Consider the following 19,589-nt stretch of genomic DNA (forward strand, 5'->3'; position numbering starts at 1 on the left):
TTTCTTCCATTGACTTGCTTTGGTTCCTTTGTTGAAAAACAGTTGATCATATGTGTGTGTCTTATTTCTGTGGTCTGTGCTGTCCCATTGGTTTATGTTGTCCATTCTTTTGCCAGTACCACACTGGTCTTGTTACTATAGTCTGGATATAGTCTTAGAATCAGTTAGTGTGAGTCCTTCAGCCTTGTTCTTCCTGAATTGTTTTCCTGAATTGTTTTGGCTATTTTAGTTCTTTCCATTTCCATATAAATTTAAAAATCAGCTTCTTAGTATTTGCAGAATCCTGTTACAATTTTAATAGGGAATATGTTGAATCTATAGACCAATTTGTGAAAGCTTGACATGCTTGGAAATACTGAGTCTTCTAATCCCTAAATCTGTCCATCTTTCTATTTTATTAGAGTTTATTTTCTTATCAGTGTTTTGTAGTTTTCAGCATATAGATCCTGCACATATTGTTAGATTTATACCTAAGTTATTTCAGTTTTTTCAATGGTAAACGATGTGGTTCAATTTCTAACTTCAGTGTTAGTGTAGAAACACATTTGGGTAGACAAAACTTAGTCCATTGAATTTTTATCCAGTGACCATGCTAAACTTACCAACTTAAGGAACTTTTTGTAGATCATTATTACAATATTTTAAAGCTTGCCAATTTGGTAGGTAAAAACTAATGTATCATTTCTTAATTTGTTGCATTTCTTTGATTACTAGGAGGATTGTATGTTTGTTTGTTTGTTTGTTTGTTTTGTCTTTTAATCTCTTCTGTGAATTTTGTGAACATTTCCATTCTTCACTGGAATATTGACCAAGTTCTTACGCAGTTTCTCAGTAGTCTCTTAATTTGCTTGTCATTCTTTTTTTTTTTTCTGGACACAAAGGATTTTTTTTTTTTTTTTGCAGGGGGAGGTTGTCTGTCTTTTGTTTTTCTTTTAATTTTTATGTAATCATATTAGGTCTTTTCCGTTATGGTTTCAGCATATGGTATTATGCTCAGAAAGGTCTTGCCCATTCCTCTGTACTCTTCCTTTATGGAAACACATATTCCAGAGCTTGATTTTGTGCACATTTGTGCATTATACTTCCTGCAAATATAAAATCACTTCTATTTGTCTTAAATTGACTGCATTTAAATCCTTCTGAGTCCTCTATACCCGGATTTGGCTAGAGGGATATTGATAGCTATTGTTACATCCTTGGGCTAGAAGGTGTTCCTGGCCTTTACCCATGGTGCAGTTGTTGAAAAGTAGAGGAAAGTGGGGTCCAGTGGTCATGAGGGCTGAGCTGGGTGGTATGGAGGCTTTTGTTTTTGTTTTTTTAATTAAAAAATTTCTGTATGGATTTCACTGCTTGCTTTTTCATTTAACATTGTATTATGGACAGCTCCATGCCAGAGCATTTAAGTCTATGTTATTCTTTTTTTAATGAGGCATAATTTTCCATTTTAGGTGTACCATTATTAATTTAATTATTCCCCTATTGCTGGATATTTAGTTTGTTTCTAATTTTTTTCCATTGTGGATGTTTTATAGAGTTTATCTGTTGCCTCTTTTTAACTTTGCAGGTCTCTTTAATGTGGGAAACAAGCTACTAGTGAGCCTGGACTTGCTTTTTGCAGTCCGGAACCAGATCAAGCTGGGAGAGGACCCCAGAGTGTCCATCAGCGCTGTTCTGAAGTCGGTGCAGGAGCAGACAGGTACAGCTTGGCTTCTTCCCTTTCCCATACTAGTCCTGAGTTTCCTGGGAATTTTCAGCGCTGCTTGTCCAAAGAGAGAAAAATCTGGTAGTTTGAAAAGGAGACATTCTTGACTTCCTGATACATTGCTCTTTCTGAATTTTATAAATGCTAAGAGCGTGAGTCTTTCCATCCACCCGGTGGCCCTCAGCACAAAATTAAGCTGACTCTTTAGAAGTTGATCCTTTGATGATTGGTAGAGTTGGCTTCCCTGCATGTTAATTGTACCCATTCTGAATACACAGCTTCTGGAGGTCTGCTACCAGACCTGAGGCTCATTGAGACCTGAAGGTGGGGGTCACCCTCCTTAATATTAGAAATGATTTTTCTCTTTTCTTTCCTTCTTTCTTTTGATGCTTTCCCCTTCCTATCCTTGTAGACCTCAGTTCACTTGCAGCTTTGCCTGCTATGAGGTCAGAAGGAGTAGGGCAAAGTTCTAGGGTTAGAGAGGCCTGTGTTTGAGTCTTGGATCTGCCAGTTAGTGGCAGCATGATATTTGAGCAGTTATCCTATGTCTCAGTTTCTAAAATGAGGGTGAGTATATCTCCTGTTTCATAAAGACGTGAGAATTAAATGAAATAATGTATTTGAAGCTGTCAGCACATGGTCTGGTGCCTAGTAGGTTGCTAGCACAAGGCAGTTTTAATAATTCTGTTTGAAATTGCCCTTTGGGGTTGCCATCTGCACCTTTGAAGGCCAGGGTACTTGATCTTTAGGGTGGTTAGTACTCTTGGGTGTCCTTTGGGCAGGAATCTTGTAGAGTTGCTATTCTTGCTGGCCACTGGCTCATCCCCAGTGGCCTCAGGGTCTTTTTTGTGACCTTCTCAGAGCTCTTGCCCTCCTTGCAGAGAAGACTCTGACCTCAGAGGAGCTGACCCAGCTGCAGGAGCTGCTGTGCAATGGCTATTGGGCTTTCGAATGCCTCACTGTCCGAGACTACAATGACATGATCTGTGGCATCTGTGGTGTGGCCCCCAAAGTGGAAATGGCCCAGAGGAATGAAGAAAATGTGTTGGCACTGAAGAGTGTGGAAGTAAGTGCCTCCTGGCCACCTCTAGAACTGTCCTCACACTTCGGCAGCCACGTTCCTGCAAGCTGCTCCAGGAGCAGATGGCTCCATTCCTGCCTGGGGGAGATGAGTGGCTTTTTCATCTAAGGAAGGCTGGATGGAAATAGAAGCATTTGTTACTTTCCAATGAATTCATTAAATGTGAACCAGGTGCATTTTCTAGACACTTGAGACAGGGCAGTTAAAAACCCATTAAGTTTCTGTGTTCATGGGGCTCAAATTCTGGTGTAAGAAGATAGGAAATAAACATTATTAATAATTGCATATGTTATATTAATGTCTATTGTATAGGCAGTATGTAGTAATTAAAAGTAGCATAGTAAGAGTAAAGCAGGTAAGGAGAGAACAGTGTGGTGGAGAGACAGAGACTATCTAGAGGATAGGGGGAGGCCTCCCTGATATGGTGGCATTTGAGGGGAGATCTGAAGCCCACAAAGCGTTCAGGGGAGGAATATTGGCAGAGAGAGCAGCAAGACAGAGTCTGAAGTGGGCTTACTGTGCATGGTCGAGGAACAACAAGAAGGCCAGTGAAGCTGGAGCCATAGGAGTAGCGGAGGGAGTGGTAGGACTTGCGAGGTTCAAGAGGCTGCGGGCAGCCATACTCTCCATGGGGGCATGTGGGCCACTTTCAGGACTTAAAGCCAGTGAGCTGGAGATCCAAGGGTGGGTTTTATGGAAAAGAGACACCTAATCTGTGACTTGGTTCTTAACTAAAAAAGTGTTCACATGAAGATAATACCAAATTCATATGGCCTCAGACATTAATTCTAACAGCCAAGAAATACATGATCCTGATCATAAAAGACTGGCAAAAGCAGATAAATTTCCTCACCTCATTGTATAAGGCCAGATAACTTTGGAAATAAAGCCAGACATTTAATATAAGAGAACAAATTGGAGCTGATTGTATTCTTGACTGTAGATGCCATAGTGCTGAATAAGATAATAGCTAATCATCTATAACAGTGAAGGAAGTAACCCATAATGACAGGCTTAACCCAGGAAAGCAAGAGTGCTTGAAAATATACTAATGTAATTTGCTCCTGTATAGTTTAGAAGAAGAAAACCTGTATAATTATTTAATAGTTGTAGAAGAGGGTTTCATTATCATTCAACACCTATTTATGATAAAACTCCTAGTAAACTGAGAAGAGTAAGAATCTTTCTTGACCTGGTACACAGTGTTTTTAAAAAAAATCACATAGATTGCTGAACTCTGTCCCATGGTCATGCTGAGAAGTGTGGTCTGTGTGCATAGCTATGGAGTGCCCCATGGGTATGCTAGTAATAACATGGGGAGTGGGGTGAGCTTTCCAACCCTGAACTCCAGCACAGAGACAGAGAGGACTGGAACATGAACTTTCCCTTTAGGCACTGGACCTGCAGCTCAACTGTTCACCACCAGGGGTGGTGCGGGCCCTTGAGAGAAAAGCCTGGGTGCATTTTGGCATGGCCAGCTGATCCTGTGAGGGATTTAATACATATATCTCCTTTTCTTCCCAATTTTAAAAAAAGTATACATTTTGATCACATACCCCATTTGAAAGGATGATGTTGCATAACAAGATACATGAAAGTAAGTATAATGCTTTCTGGAGTCTTCTAAATGTTCTTTGTAGATAAAATGACCGATAATAATTTTGCTTTTGTGTGTTATCTCACCAAGAGGCTATTTCTACACTCATTCAGATATCCTTGTCTGATGGTAATGTAATGGTGGTGGTTTTTGTTTTTTGTTTTTGTTAAGATTTTATTTCTTTATTTGACAAAGGGAGGGGTAGCACAGGCAGGCAGAGTGGCAGGCAGAGGGAGGCAAAGAGAGAAGGAAAAGCAGACTACCCACTGAGCAGAGAGCCCAGTGCAGGACTTCATCCCGAGACTCTGGGATCATGACCTGAGCTGAATGCAGGCGCTTAACCAGCTGAGCCACCCAGACACCCCTAATGGCATTGTTAGCAGTGACCCAGCTAGAATCTCGTTGAGCACGTTACCACCTATGCTGGGTTCTTACACTGTGCTTAATGCTAGACTGAAAAACACATCTAGCTGCAGAGACCATTTGGTTTTCAGAAGTGAAGAGAGGCCCACCCCCCTGCAAAAGCTCACATCTCCTAGTTCTGCCTGACATCTGCCTTGTCTGATCAAGGCTCTTACTCACAGAATGGAGTAGAAGTCCCTTCACTCTTGGTGTGCCTGTTTCTCCTCTTCTACGATACTGGGTATATCTTCTGAGAGATCGAATCTAATTCATTTTCTCCCTTGTGCATGTGCAGAGTGGTGTGGTGCATGGGCAGAGAAGCAGGTAGAGGGTGTTCTGAGGTCAGTGAGAGGAAATAGTTACTGAACGAAACTCAAGTTGTTCAGGAGGAGACAGTTTGGTGGCCTCTCCCCTCAGGGACTATATAGAGGAGGACCCTCTAGACTAAAGACAGCATATCACACTCAGTTGGCATTCCTTGTCCCTTTGTTTTGTGGAGAGAGTGGGCTCAGTAGCTGTGAAGTGTGGTGGGCGTTTCATGCTGTGTACTCATAGCATGCACTGGCATCATACAAACTGGTGGGGACACACGACTTGGGCTTTGGAACTAGACTTTCGTTCCCATTCTTATTCTGCCCCTTACTGCAGTGGTCTTACCTCATACAGCCCCCCAGACTTGTGCAGTAGTTAATCAGACAGTGTCCCGACACGTGACAGATTTCGGCTACAGTAGCTCCCCTTTCCTGGAGGCTCAAGGAAAGAGCTTGAACAAAGGCAGGTGCAGAAGGGACTAAGGGCTGTTCAGGTATTGGGGACAGCTGTGGTATGGGGGAGGGGAATGTGGCCAAAGGTAGGTACGTACTAAGATGTCAGCATTGGGGCCGGGTGCCCTGACAGTGCATGGCTGTCTGACACCAACCCCCACCTTGTTGTTCCCAAGTGGATCAAGAAGGGGAGCTCTTGTGTTGCTAGTAGTTGGTGGTGCCTACAGTTTGATCTTTTTTTATCCTGACCTTTTAGTTCACCTGGCCTGAGTTCTTGGGCCCTAGTGAGGTAAACGTGGAGGACTTTTGGGCCACGATGGAGACCGAGGTGATTGAGCAGGTGGCCTTCCCTGCCAGCATCCCTATCACCAAGTTTGATGCTTCTGTTATTGCCCCCTTCTTCCCACCACTCATGAGAGGAGCTGTGGTCGTCAACACTGAGAAGGACAAAAACCTGGATGTGCAGCCAGTACCTGGTAAGAGCACCTGGTGGCTGACTTGGATCAGGAGACAGCCCAGTCCAGACTCGGGAACATTTCCATGGCTAGACAGTACCAGTGGCAGAGCGGGGTGGGGATAGGCTCATGGAGAGGTGAGATATCGACCCACTGAGCTGACTTTATAAATATTTAATATGTTGTGATCCATTGGTTCTCACACAGTGCTTCCTAACATTAGATGCTGAGGGCCCGTCTCATACTTGCTGTTTCAAGGCCCAGAAATTGGTTTTTGTTAAGACTCCCACCTAGCTCACCGTTGCTTGTGCAGGTTCAGGAATACAGTGTAAAGAGAGTGTTTTTGGAATGAGACCTCCTTCTCATCATGTTGCTGCCCTTGTGGCAAGCCTCTGAGAGCTTGGTTCTGAAAAACCTCAAAAGAGTAAAAGCTTATCCATTTTGAGGTCCTTTGCAAGGGCACTCTGCTAGATCTCTCCCTAGACATTCAGGGGGCAGAAAGCCAGTTCTGAGAGACTTCGTATATCTGCAGAAGTTAGAAGATCTGCCTTGGTCCACCACCCTCAGCATGTAGGGCAGTGCTCAGGGTAGAGCCTGCTTGCGCCACTTCCTGGACTTGGGCCTCATCCCGGGTCCTCATCCTCACACATAACAGGCTCCCCGTGTTGTACTGTCTGGTGGCAGTGCCCTCCCTTCAGTAAGGTCGTCTCTTGCAGGCCATGGCAGTACCCTGGTGAGGCTGCTTCACGAGGGCGCCTGCAAGCTTGAGGACATTGGCTCCTACGGTGAGGAGGAGCTGCGGCACCTGTTGACGCAGTGTGGCATCCCCTTTGGGACAGAAGACTCCAAGGTGAGTGGTGGGGGCGGCAGGGCAGAGAGGGACTTAGGGAGCAGGCTGGTTGCCTGCTTTCTGGGTGAGGAGAGGAGCCACCTGTGACAAGTACCTGTTTTGGACACAGGGTGCTAGCAGTCAGGGGCACGGTAGATCGTTCACAGCCAGGTCACCATAGCTATGCGAGTCCTTCCCCTCCAGTCAGTTCCTCTGGCAAAGGTCATTGGTCCAGACTCGGGGGTCATGTCCTGGCTCCCACACTGACTGGGCATGACCTTTCTAAGCTACCTTTCATCTCAGCCTCATTTTCCTGGTTCACAAATTGGAAATAACCAAACTACTGACCTGACGATGTTGTAAGGAAGGCACTTTGCAGTGCGTGGTTTATCTCCTCTCCAGGCACTTAGAGAATGAGCATCGTTCTATCGGGGGTGGGGGGAGTGTTATCCATACATTATTATTATCTCTCAGGTGTTTATCTCCTCTCCAGGCACTTAGAGAATGAGCATCGTTCTATCGGGGGTGGGGGGAGTGTTATCCATACATTATTCACTTCATACTAAAGTCCTGCTGAAATTTCATGCTTTCTTCAAGTTTAGACTCAAATATTAGCTTCTCTTTGAAGCATCCGCTTCCCTGTGAGAAGTAGGAAGATCCGCTAGGCTCAAGATAACACCTTGATAGCTCTGGCTGCCTCTCCCTGGGACCTACCTGGTCCTCTCAGGTCCTCAAAATCGCCATCTGTACCTAGAGGACGTTAAGCTAGTGAGGCGCCAAGGCACACACTGGCCTTGACAGTTTCTTCTTTTGCTTTGGGTGTTGAAGTGAGCGTTTGGTGCTGCACACTAGGCCTGGTCCCTTACCATTTACTGCTTTGTATTTAATCTTGTCCTGCTTCAGGAACAGCTCTGCTTCTCCTTGTTGGCCCTCTATGAATCTGTACAGAATGGAACCAGAACTAGACAGCCCCCATCTCATCTCACAGGGGGTAAAATCTACAAGGTGTGCCCCCATCAGGTAAGGGGGTAGTAAGGAGGAGCTTGGGCTGAATTTGTCCATGTCAGATTGCCCACACAGAGAATGTGGTTGATCCAGCTCATTCTGTGGGATCCGGCACTTAGGTCACTGGGCAGCCTGTGGGGTAGCTTCTTATGGGTCAGGTGCCACCCTTTGGACTAGGAAGGGAACCTGCGTCATCACCAATGAATATTAAGCACCCTTTCACATCCTGGCCCTGCGTCAGCTGTTGAGGGTACAGAGGTGAGCAGTGAAGATTCATTCTTCTCTAGTTGACCTCATGTTAAGGGGGAGATAGAGTCATCATGGCTTAGGGAGCAAGCTCTAAAGGAACTAGACAAAGCCCTGAGATAGAAAGCGACTGAGAGAGACCTGCTGTCTGGGGTAGCTAGGGAAGGCTGAGCCCAGTAATGAGTTTTGGAAAGAATGTTCCAGCAGAGAGAAGACTGACCACTAAGTCCTGAGTGGGGAAGCCTGGTGAGCCCAGAGGAGGAAGGTTGGGACCTTCCAGAGGACCAGAGAGCAGACCATGTAGAGCTTTGTAGGCCACAGTAGTGGTCTAGGTTTCCCTCTGAGAATGCTGAGTGGCCTACTGGACAGTTCTGAGTGGGAATTGGGGAGCATGTAGTTCTGATTTTGGTTTAAGGAGAGCACCTTCACCTTCATGTGGAGCGTGGACAGGGTAGGCACTGGGATAGCACTGGGAAGACTGAGCACTAGATGACAAAGCAGGCCCAGGAAGATACTGGGGTTGATAACCCCCTGAACGGGTACTAACTGGGGGAGGGATTGCTAGCAGAAACTTCAGTTCTCTCAGGTGTGAGAGTGGGCGGGTCGACTGGCTGTCGAAAGAGAATCCAGTTCTCAACTTCTTCAACCAAAGCTGCGTTTGAGGGACAGACTGGATGCCTTTGCCCTAGCAGAACAGAGCCTGTTCAGAGGACTGTGTTCATATGACTGGGGACCCTTTTGTGAGAAGCACTTGACCATAAGGGCTGTGAGAGTTACAGAGCCTCCAGGCTGTGATGAGCAAGCAGTCTTACTAGGAGGTGATAGCTACGGCTGGTGGGGGTGAAGGTAGGGAGGAGGCGGCTGATGCAGGATTTCCCACTATACACGGAGCTCTGCCTCTCCAGCCACAAAGTGGCGCCTGGGAGCACTGTCAGTGCAGGTATTTACTAGTCTACGTTGAGGTTCCCATGAGGTTCCCATCTGCACAGTATATCTAGGTCTGGTGGGGAGCTGCCCAAAATAGAGCTGTTCAGAATGCCCCACCCCCAGAGTCTAGTGCCTTGGGTTTGGGGTGGGGCCCAGGAATCTCCATCTCTAACCAGCTGTAGCTACCAGTGCTGTGGGGCTGGGAATTGGAGCCCCTGGACTAGAGGGTGCTTGGTATGGCAGTGTGGAGGGTGGGGTTTGGAGTAGATGCTCATGGGGGCCTCTCAGCCTCAGTCAAAGACTCCCAGCCATGTTCTCTCAGGAAGTCACGGATGAGCTGGCGACTTCATTTGGGGACAGAAATGGGAAGCAGAACGTGATGGGCTCTGGAAGGATGGCTGTGGTGTTAGTCATGAAACCTGATTTTTCATTTTCGTGGGAAGAAGACTCAACTCTGTGTGCTGCTTCACCCTTTGCTGTGACTTTCTTCTTCCTGCTCAGGTGATCTGTGGCTCCAAGTATCTTGTGCGGGGCGAGAGTGCCCGCGACCATGTGGATCTGCTGGTCTCTTCTCGTCATTGGCCACCTGTCTATGTGGTAGACATGGCCACACCAGTGGCCCTGTGTGCTGACCTCTGCTACCCAGAGCTGACCAACCAGATGTGGGGGAGGAACCAGGGCTGTTTCTCTAGCCCCACAGAGCCACCTGTGGTGAGTCCCTTCTGAAGAGCTGGAATAAATCCCTCAGACCGTGTCTCACCTCCTGGTTGTTTGGGAAGGTCTTCTGGGAGCCGTTTCCAGCATCCTTTGTCTCCAGTAATATTTTGTCTTCATGCTCTGAGCCAGCATTTCCTCCACAGATTTTTACTCACCAAACCCTGTGTGTGTGAGGCCCTAGCATGTCACTTAGGAGTGCCTAGGGTGTCCCAAACAGGTATTTTGCGGTTGCCTTCCAGATAAGCCTGTGAAATTGCTGCCTTTGGGAGACCTCATACACATTGGTGTACTAAAGGTCTGGACCAGTCAGGTCTTGGGTCTGCCCATGATTGTATTACATGGCATACCAGTTGTGACCTAGAGGCACAGAGACTTAGAAAACACCACCGTATCTAACTCTCTCCATTTAGTAAAAGGTAATGGTCCAGAGAGGGGAGATGGACTTAGCCAGTGTCACACAGCAGATAAGTGGCAGAGCCCTTGTACTGTGTATTTTGGTGCTTTGTACGAGACAGTGATTCTTCCTAGACCCACGTGCCCTTTTCTGGGAAGAGATGTTAGGACTGGCAACAGAAAGAAGGGGACATTATTGTTACCACTCAGCCTTTTCCTTATTCCCTGGGACTCACTGGCTGTGCGAGCTTGTGCCTGGCACTGCCGAAAGGCAACAGCCTCAGCAAGAGCCCCGCTGCCCACTCCTTGTAGCCCCAGCCAGAGTCGACTAGATACGGCAGTAAGCAGTAGCAGCTCAGGTAATCGAGCATCTGTTCTGAAAGGTGGTCCCTGTGACTGTCCCTGTCTTCATGAGGAGAGGGAAACACAGAGGAAGGGGACTTGCCCCAGGAGGTGTGAGCATATTTGGTGACGTGAGGGTGTAAATGGTGCTGACAGCCCCTCCTTTGCTTTCACCCACTCCACAGCTTCTACCTTAGTCATCCCTCATGTCAGATTGGTTTCTTCTCTCTCCTCCAGAGCGTATCCTGCCCAGAACTCTTGGACCAGCATTACACAGTGGACATGATGGAGGCTGAGCACTCTGTCCAGCACCCAGTCACCAAGACTGCCACACGTCACATCGTCCATGTAGACACACAGCCCAGTCCTGGTGACCCCAGTACTGGACACCACTCTTCAGCCCTGTGCCCTGAGTTGGCGCCCTACACAACCATCCTGGCCTCCATCGCAGACAGCAAACCAAACAGTGTCCGCCAGCGGCCCATTGCCTTTGACAATGCCACCCACTATTACCTCTACAACCGCCTCATGGACTTCCTCACCAGCCGTGAGATTGTCAACCGGCAGATCCATGACATTGTACAGAGTTGCCAACCTGGCGAGGTGGTTATCCGAGATACCCTCTACCGCCTCGGGGTAGCTCAGATTAAGACAGAGGCAGAGGAGGAGGGTGAGGAAGAGGAGGTGGCTCCAGTGACGGTCTGAGCCAGGCTCTTGCACAGGGACTGTACCATCAAGCCATAGTGAGGCCCTTGCCCGAGGCAGATCCATCCAGGGGACCAGCCGGCGCGTTCACCTTTGGGGAGGCCTCTGATGCTGGGACTGACCAAAGAGCTTCCATTTCCTGAGCACGGTGGGGCCCGGGGTCAGGAGAAGCACCAGAACACTCCTTACTTGGGGACTTAGTATGTTCAACAGAGGGGAAAGGAGGCTGAAGGAATGCTGGTAGCTGGTGGCTTCCCTGGGGCCTCCTGCAGGTCAGGGTGGAGGTCCTGGGGTAGGCGAAGGTGGAATCCAGCACAGGGGAGGGGGAAGGCTGCAGAGGTATCTCTTCCCACCCCTGGGGAACGCTCTTTCCAGCCCCTGCAGCCGCACGACTTCCTTAGCCTGTTGCCTTTGACTTGGGGCCTTGAGGGCCTCATTAGCTCTAGGGGTCCCTTTGGGCTCTTGATTTTCCCAGAGGAGGGATGCATTTCCCTCCTCCTCTTCCTGCACCCAAATTGGGGGGAAGCTGAGGAGGGGAGAAACAGCCACAGCTTATTTCCAGGACTGTCTTCTCTGCCCTGAGCTTTGAGGAAGAGGATCCCCTTCCTCCTTTCCCTGGCCACTGCTGCTGCAGCCTACATCCTTTCTGGGCCCTGGACCTCACCACAGAGGGGATGTGGCCCGTTGGCATGACATAACCTGGCAGCAGTAGGAAAAACTCCCTTCTGTGAAGGGGAAGCAGACTGGGCCATAAGGAAACAGCGGGACTGGCTCAAGTGCCTGAGGTTTGCTTAGGGCACGGGAATTGGCCGTGTTGTTATTTAATTTATTGAGAGGAGTGGAGTAGGTGGCTTTTTTCCCTCCTTCTTCCCCTGCCAAGAATAAAATTTATTAAATTATCTGTTTTGGTGAAGCAAGAGTCAATTCCATGCTCATTGTATGGGGTACAGCGTGGTGGCACCCCAGGTGTTGAGTTGGTCACTCAACATGAAGGAAGATGGAAGAGGTCCCAGGGAATCCGCAGGCCCCGAGTGGCACAGAGAACTGGAGGCCAGCTGTGTTAATGCTGTTAGTTTAATGACTGAGACATCCCGCAGGGCAACTGTTAGTTACAGGGAGTCAGCTTGGTGGCATGCATGCTGCTTGCTTGGTGTGGCCAGCCACACGGGCCCCCTGCCTTCCAGCTCAGAGTGACGGGGGACTGGGCAGAACCCCGAACTTTAGCTGCCACCTGGCTCATTGTAGCGACCAGATTCGGGGTGGGTGGGGCTATAGGGACCAGAAGGTGGGGACTAAGAGGTATAGTTCCTTCTTAGAAAGGAGCCATGCCACGGCTCTGAGGTGCCTGGGCTTTTCAACATTGGGAGGTACAACACGGGTCCATTTCCAATGAGATAGTGGGGAGTAGGAAAAGGGGTTTCTGTAAGTGGGAACAAGGTTAAGAGAGTGAGCTGGTAGTTCTCCCAGTTGGCATAGCGAACACAAGGCCATAGCATTGAGAACAGTGGGCGGGGGGCTCAGCCCTAGCCCCTGACTGGCAGTGATGGCCCAGGCCCTGGAAGTGGGGTCCTCCCCACACTCCTGTGGATCTCACATTCCTGAGTTTCAGAGCTGGGCCGGGCTGTTGAGTGAAATGACCAAGGGCAGAGTCTGTATGTTCTCCTCGTGGTGCCCCATCCACGGTGGAGTTGAAGCTTGGAGGAAGGGGAAAGCAGTGCTTCCTGGCCATCCCCTCAACAGAACTGGTAGTTGTTGGGTTGCAGCAGGGGCTGGGCGATATCACCCTGCTCACAGCAGGCCAGGTTCTCACTGGAGCTCTCTGGCTCACTACTGCTGCCGCCACCACTGCCACTGCCACTGTCGCCACTGCTGCTGCCGCTGCTGCTGCTGCTGCTGGGCAGATTGGTGTAGTCCTGAGGGTGCGAGAGCCCAGGAGAGGTCAGTCCTGGCTTAGGCCCAGCCTGGCCTGCTGGAGCCAGCCACCCACCCTGAGGCTGGCCCAACTCACGGGTGCTCTCCTGTCCTCTGGGGCCTGCTCCTGGAGGAGGGAGCAGATCTGCTGGAAGGTGGGTCTGCGGGTGGGCTCCAGGGCCCAGCAGGCCTGCATGATGCTGTATCTGAGACAGAACAGAAGCTGCCTGTGGGTCTGGGTCCTGAAGCCTAGTGAGAAGCAAGCCTGACACAAGAACTGTGCTAAGTCCTTGACATGCATTGTCTTATTTAATCTCCCCAGTAGCCCTTGGAAGGTATTTCCATCTTGCCCATTTGACAGCTGAAAGGAGAAAAAGCTCAGAGATGTTCTCTTTCCCCAACTCCTAGAACTAAGAAGGGGCACTTTCGCTGCCTACAGGTAGGTTTGCCAGGCGGACTGAGAGATGAGTGAGTGGCCAGCTGTAGCAAGAGGTGAATAGGGCACGTGGGCTGCAGGGGCCATGGATCTGGCGAGCCTGCGAGCAGTGAGTGTGGGGCATGGGGGGTGGCTGTGCCGAGAGTGGCAGGGGAGAGGTGCAGTGGGTGAATTCATGGCCCACTGGCCTGTGCAAAGGTGACGGTAGGGAGGTGGCTCGTGATGGGCCGGCTGCAGTGAGTTGGTGGAGGGGCTGTGGTGGCAGGCTGGTCGGCACCACAGATTGCCAGGACAGAAGAAATGACAGGAGCTTTCCCCGAGGTCGTAATAAGAGAGTCTGACTTAAAAATCTATCATCTGAGTTAGGATCAGTCCCAGTTAAGAAACCTCGGAGCACATCCTCTAGGCTACTTAGGAAACCAGTGGAAACCCTGAACTCACTTGGAAAAGGGGTTGGTTTAGGCTACTGTGAGGGAGATAAAGCCTGACCCTGGAACACTGGGCAGGGAGACCGGGCTCATACACACGCTTCCATCCCCTTCAGTCAAAGTCTGAGATGTCCTCTTTCCTCCCTGGGGGCCTTCACTTACATGTTCTTTGGGGCAAACGCAGGCTGGGCCATTTGGTATCCATCCTTCACCAGTTTATAGAACTTGCTGTTCACCAGGATGCCAGGATAGGGGTTCAGCCCTGCAAAAGCCAAGATCATGTAGGAGACCATGCTCAGTGCTCACCCTCACCTGCCCCCATAACCACGTGCATCTTGGTGAGACTGGGCTGTGAAGAGTTAAAAAGGGCATAGGCTTCAGTGGAACTGGGGAGCCTTCATGCAGGCCTCACCAGACCCCACAGAGAATTCCAGCACAGGCTTTGGAATAAGAGGTCAGAGGAACTTGATGAAAGGCTTAGCCCAAGTCCCTGTGCTTAGTGCTCCAGAAATGGGATATGCACGTTATGAAAGAAAACCATTCAAGGAAGCAGCAACTGCTCCGGCAGGCAGAGGAGGGAAGAGTCCGGACGGAATGCCCAACAGAGGAGCATCAGCCCAGCCCACACAAGAGCTGCACTGCTTCGTTGTCAGATGCTTTGCCCATCATTTCACCAGCCTTTGCCCTGGGCACCAAGTTCCTTGACTGGCATCCTCCACAATGCATAGGACACTGTGGTGACCGAACACGATCGAGCCCGGGGCCGGCAGCTTACCGAGCGAGAAGATTTCCCAGAGCAGGATGCCGTAGGACCAGACGTCGCTCTGAACCGTGTAGACACAGTCGAAGATGCTCTCTGGAGCCATCCACTTCACGGGCAGGCGGGCCTGGCACAACAGACCCCGGTCACCTCGGACCCTGGCTCATTGCTCCTCCCCAGCCCGGCCCACCCTCCCCAGCACTCACATTGCCCTTCACAATGTAGTTGGAGTCATTCATGATGTCCCTGGCCAGCCCAAAGTCCCCAATCTTGGCCACACGCCCACTGGTCAGCAGGACATTTCGGGCTGCCACGTCCCGGTGGATGCACTGAAGGGAAGCACTTGTGGGTTAATCTCGGCCCCTCCCCTGCTTGAGCCTGAGGTGCCAGGGGAACAGCCAGGGCCCTAGAAGGCCTTGGGCTCCTCACTGAGGGGATTGGCATCCGTTTTGGTCCTCTACTCTGGCTCCTGTCCCCACCTTCTACCAAGACCCAGGTCTGAGGAAATTCAATGTGGTCAGACAGTTCAATATTTAAGAACCACTGTCACTGCGGCCCTCTGGCCCTGAGCAACGCTTGGGCAAGAAGCAATGAGCCCTGGTGCTGGAAACAGCCTCTGGACCCACCCCCCACCAGTTACCAATAATGGCAGCTGCCACCTCCAGGGCTCTGCCATGCCAGGCTCTTCTCAAAGCATCTGCACACATTGCAACCCTAATTTGCCCTCAAGACAATCCTGTGATTTTGCCCATTTTTATAGGTACAGAAACCAAGGCTCAGAGAATTGCTGTAGTTGCTCAAAGTCAAGCAGCAAATGGCAGAGCCAACGATCAAACTCTGGACCCCCAAATCTGTAAGGGGCACGGTCACAGCTCCCACTTACTGGGACCTTCGTGGGTTGAGTGTGTTGCACACGTCTTATCCTTTCACAACTCAGGGAGCTTCCTTTATCAGCCCCATAAGACCAGGGCCTTCACAAAGGGACACAATGGTTGTCTTGTTCACACTGTTAACCAAAACTGAAGGAATAAAGCCTGTTCTTGGAAATGGGGTCCTCCATTTGCTGCACACCAGGGAAACGGGTCTGCTCAGGCTGGGAGCTCCCACCGTCCCCCCATGGAGGAGCGCTCAGCTGTGGGTTTGTCTTGCGCACTCCTAGAGGCTGTGTGGCACTCTGGCTCCGCCTTGGCTCCATCATATACCCCCTTTCCTGCCCTTGTCCTCAATCATCCAGCCTCACAGCGGGGTGGCAGTGGGGGGGGCGGTCAGCTGCCTCCTGGTCACCCTGGGTGACCACACTCAGACCCAGTTTACAACTCACGTTCTTGGAAGCAAGGAAGGCCATGCCCTGGGCCACCTGGCTCGAGAAGTGGAGCAGGTCCCGCAGCTCCAATGGTCGCCCATCCTCCTTGTCCATGTCTGGTGTGGGGAGAAGAGTCATGGCAGCCCCAGCACACTCCTGCCCCTCCCTGCCCATCCCCCAGTCGCCCTTCTCCTCTGCCTCTGCCCCACCTGCATCCCAGTACCTCCTTACCTTGTTCAGAGAAGGAGTCATTTGAAGAAGAAGTAGAGACAGGCCTCATCTCCACATAGGTATCTACACCCTGGCTGGAGAAGCCGCTGTCCCTATACAGGAGAAAGGTTGGGGGATGGGTGAGAACCTGTTGCTACATTGCCCAGCTCAGGCCTTGGCCACTGGCTCCCCATGGTCTCTCCAATCGGCCAGGAAGGACGGGGATGTCAAGGTCCACTCAAACATCTGTTTCTGACAGGGAATCCCCTGCCACATTCTGTGCGTGTGATCATTGATCTCTGCTTGGCCATCCAGGGAGGAAGCTCACAATTCGTGAGCTCTCTGCCTGTTAGAAAGTTCTTCACTGTTCCTAATGCCACTCTGCCCCTGAGATTTTCCTCCTGCTGGTCCTCGCTCTGTCCTCAAGGGCCACAGAGAATGAGGCTCGCTTTTCCCATAGCAGCCCTGCAGGGATTTGAGCATACTCTAGGCTCCCTTCTCTGGACAGTGGCTCTCACGGGTGGCTTCACATTCAATCACCTGGGGAGCTGTCAACTCTCCCTGTGCCCAGACCACCTCAGAAATTAGGGGCAAAACCCGGCCGGTCACACTTGGAAAGCTTCTTAAACTAATTCGCGAGCACATAATCCACCTGGGGCGGGGGTGGGGGGGGGGGGTCTTACTGAAATGTTGATTCTGACACAGCAGGTCTGGTGGCCTGAGCTCCTGCATTTCTAACAGCTCTCCGGTGATGCCTTTGAGCTCACTCTTTGGGTCACGGTTGGAGAAAGCACTTCTCTACATTGAATAACCACTGCTGCTTCTAATAATCCAACTAGGTATGATTTCTGGACTCCCCCCTCCTCGATCCCCTCTGTGATGGAGATGTGCGCCTCGACAATGCCCATACTCTAGTGTTCCCAGAAAGAGAAGGAGGTGGCCCTCTTATGCTTTGACCATGGCAAAAACTATCCCCTCCCTTGGTTTAGAAACTCTACTTCCATTAATGTAGCCTGGGAACCAAACTGGCAGGATTGGTTCACATGCCGTGTGCCCTTGAGGTCACATCACTGAAGGCTTTCCCCACCTGTACATTTGAAGATCAGAAGTTAATAGTTTACTTCAGTTCTCATTTTGATTTGCCTGGCCTGAGATTCCAGCCTGCAGAGGCCCAGTGTGAGCTACCCTCTCAGAGGGACGGCAGAGAATAGAAGAGGAAGCAGATCCTGCTCAGTCCTCATCTTCCAGGATACCAGATGGAATGAAATGGCCTCCTTCCCCTTTTGCCTCCCCAGGCTTGGCAGCTGACAGTAGCTGAGACAGGGGCCCCGTGTACACCCTTTTTGTTCTGATCCTGTCTCAGCAGCCTCACCCTGAGGCCCCACATGCCCCAGCACTGAGACTTCAGGACAGCCAGGAGGCTTAGGTGAGTACCGGGCCAGGAGTCAAGGGAGCCGAGTTCTAGTGTGGGCTCCGCCTCTGCCCCTGACTCATGTGTGCCACGAAACTGGCCACTTCCTCTTCTCTGGTTCCCTGTGTGGCTTTGTCCATCTGCCTCAAGGGTGGCTTCCAGGAATCACAGCATTACAGAATGACAGAGTAGGAAAGACTCTGAGAGGTTCAATCCCCCGATGGCTCACCCCGGGGAAACCAAGGCCCAAGTAGATCATGGGCCTGGCCACAGTCACCCTGTTTTATCCCCATCCCCAGACTCTGTCTGGGTGCTGTGCAGCCCCTGACAGCCTGAGCCTGTGGGAAAAATGGGCAGTTTGCCTTCAAGCTCTCCCCATCTCTGGCTAGAGCGCTGAAAGGATCTTGGTTGATCTTTTATGTACATTAAAGTGATGATTTCATTGGGGTGCTGGGTGGCTCAGTGGGTTAAAGCCTCTGCCTTCGGCTCAGGTCATGATCCTGGGGTCCTGGGATCGAGCCCCGCATCGGGGTCTCTGCTCAGAGGGGAGCCTGCTTCCCTTCCTCTCTTTGCCTGCCTCTCTGCCTACCTGTGATCTCTGTCTGTCAAATAAATAATTAAAATCTTAAAAAAAAAAAGTGATGATTGCATTAACTAACGCCTGTCTCCACCAGACTGTGAGCTGCCCATCTTTGCTTCCATACTCCTAGTTGCCCAAACTGCCCAAATATTTGTTGGATGATAGGAATAAGTAGTAGAAAAACCGAGTTGGCCCATCTAAGCTGGGGTGGGGTGACTATTCCCCATGGCAGAGATGGGAATGTGAGAGTCACACGGCCACCCAAGCCTGAGTTAGCTTCACAGACAGACACAGCAACCCGCCCCACCCCGTCCTCCAGCCCCAGCCTTCTTCCTGTCCTTTGCCAGGGTCCTACCTGCGGACATATTTCTTCTCCAGGTGGATGTTCTTGTAGCCAGCGCCTGCCTCAGGGTCCTGGCCCACACTCAGGCTGGGTCCCAGCATGGCTTCGGCCTTCCTTCGCAGGAAGTTGAGCAGGTCTCCATAGCAACAGTACTCAGTGATGACCAGAACAGGGCCTAAAGCAGCCAGGACCGTGGGGTAAGTGCACTTCTTAGCCCACTGCCCCAAGTGGACAGACACATGGGGTGGGGTGCTATGGCCTTCTGAAATGGGACTCAGGAGCCCTGAGTTCTAATCCTGATTGTCTATGAGCAGCTTTTTCTGCTTTCTGTGCCTCAGTAATTCCATCTGTCTAAAGCAGAGGAATCTCAAAAAACTGTAGCCCAAGAATTCCTTCTTCGAAGGAAATCTGTGGCAGTTCCATATGGGTCAAGGCTGCTACAGAAGAGAATGGGACAGACTGGGAGTCCTGACAGGCTCTGCGGACCCTGTCATGAGTGTCCAAGTGTCTCTGAGTAGAAGCTTCACTCCAGACCCCCAGAGCCAGACTCCCGGCAGCAGGGCCTGGAGAATTGCACTCTTATACCCCTCTCTGGCTGACTTGGACATCCACCAAGGTTTGAGAACCATCGAACAGAGCTCATAGAACCTTCCCTCAGTCATAAGCAGCTTCTGACCAAACCAGGCACCTGGTCTAGGAATTTGAGGAATGCTGAGGTAGAGATCCTGCCATCACTTAGAGCAGGTGGGAAGAAGATGGAGTCAGGTGGCCCTGGGCCCTCAGACACCCAAGAGGCTCTAAGACCATGGGACCCAATGCCTGCCAGGACCCCTCACCTCCGTGAGTGCAGGCTCCCAGAAGGTTGACTATGTTCTCGTGCTGGCCTAGGTGACTCATGATCTTCAGCTCTGACATGAGGGCCTCCTTCTCGTCTGCGTGAGCCGTGGCTGGAAGAGGGAACCACAGGTCCCATAGATGGGGAGAGGGCAGGGCATAGAGAGCCACACAGACAGACATGAGACACCCAGGAGAGCAAGCAGGG

The 19,589-nt window shown here is 50.6% G+C and overlaps 2 protein-coding genes across 3 annotated transcripts in view; one reads left to right on the forward strand and one right to left on the reverse strand.

Annotated features, from left to right (window-relative positions):
• HMGXB3 (HMG-box containing 3) overlaps window positions 1-12,066 on the forward strand; it is a 45,328-nt gene extending 33,262 nt beyond the window's left edge. For both annotated transcript variants that reach the window (XM_059174016.1, XM_059174017.1), the window contains 7 exons: window positions 1,565-1,696; window positions 2,584-2,768; window positions 5,803-6,022; window positions 6,718-6,851; window positions 7,734-7,850; window positions 9,510-9,719; window positions 10,698-12,066. In XM_059174016.1, the coding sequence (XP_059029999.1) occupies window positions 1,565-1,696; window positions 2,584-2,768; window positions 5,803-6,022; window positions 6,718-6,851; window positions 7,734-7,850; window positions 9,510-9,719; window positions 10,698-11,165 (1,466 nt within the window). In that variant the 3' untranslated portion in view covers window positions 11,166-12,066. The remainder of the gene's footprint in view (window positions 1-1,564; window positions 1,697-2,583; window positions 2,769-5,802; window positions 6,023-6,717; window positions 6,852-7,733; window positions 7,851-9,509; window positions 9,720-10,697) is intronic.
• Window positions 12,067-12,221: 155 nt separating this feature from the next.
• Window positions 12,222-19,589, reverse strand: part of CSF1R (colony stimulating factor 1 receptor) — a 29,422-nt gene continuing 22,054 nt past the window's right edge. The window contains exons 13-21 of the mRNA XM_059174018.1: window positions 19,384-19,494; window positions 18,560-18,722; window positions 16,235-16,326; window positions 16,022-16,119; window positions 14,907-15,029; window positions 14,716-14,827; window positions 14,103-14,202; window positions 13,174-13,282; window positions 12,222-13,078 (exon numbers count right to left, since the gene is read on the reverse strand). Of these exons, the coding sequence (XP_059030001.1) occupies window positions 12,899-13,078; window positions 13,174-13,282; window positions 14,103-14,202; window positions 14,716-14,827; window positions 14,907-15,029; window positions 16,022-16,119; window positions 16,235-16,326; window positions 18,560-18,722; window positions 19,384-19,494 (1,088 nt within the window). The 3' untranslated portion in view covers window positions 12,222-12,898. The remainder of the gene's footprint in view (window positions 13,079-13,173; window positions 13,283-14,102; window positions 14,203-14,715; window positions 14,828-14,906; window positions 15,030-16,021; window positions 16,120-16,234; window positions 16,327-18,559; window positions 18,723-19,383; window positions 19,495-19,589) is intronic.

This window comes from Mustela lutreola, chromosome 5, assembly GCF_030435805.1.
Source record: "Mustela lutreola isolate mMusLut2 chromosome 5, mMusLut2.pri, whole genome shotgun sequence".
NCBI classification, from domain to species: domain Eukaryota; kingdom Metazoa; phylum Chordata; class Mammalia; order Carnivora; family Mustelidae; genus Mustela; species Mustela lutreola.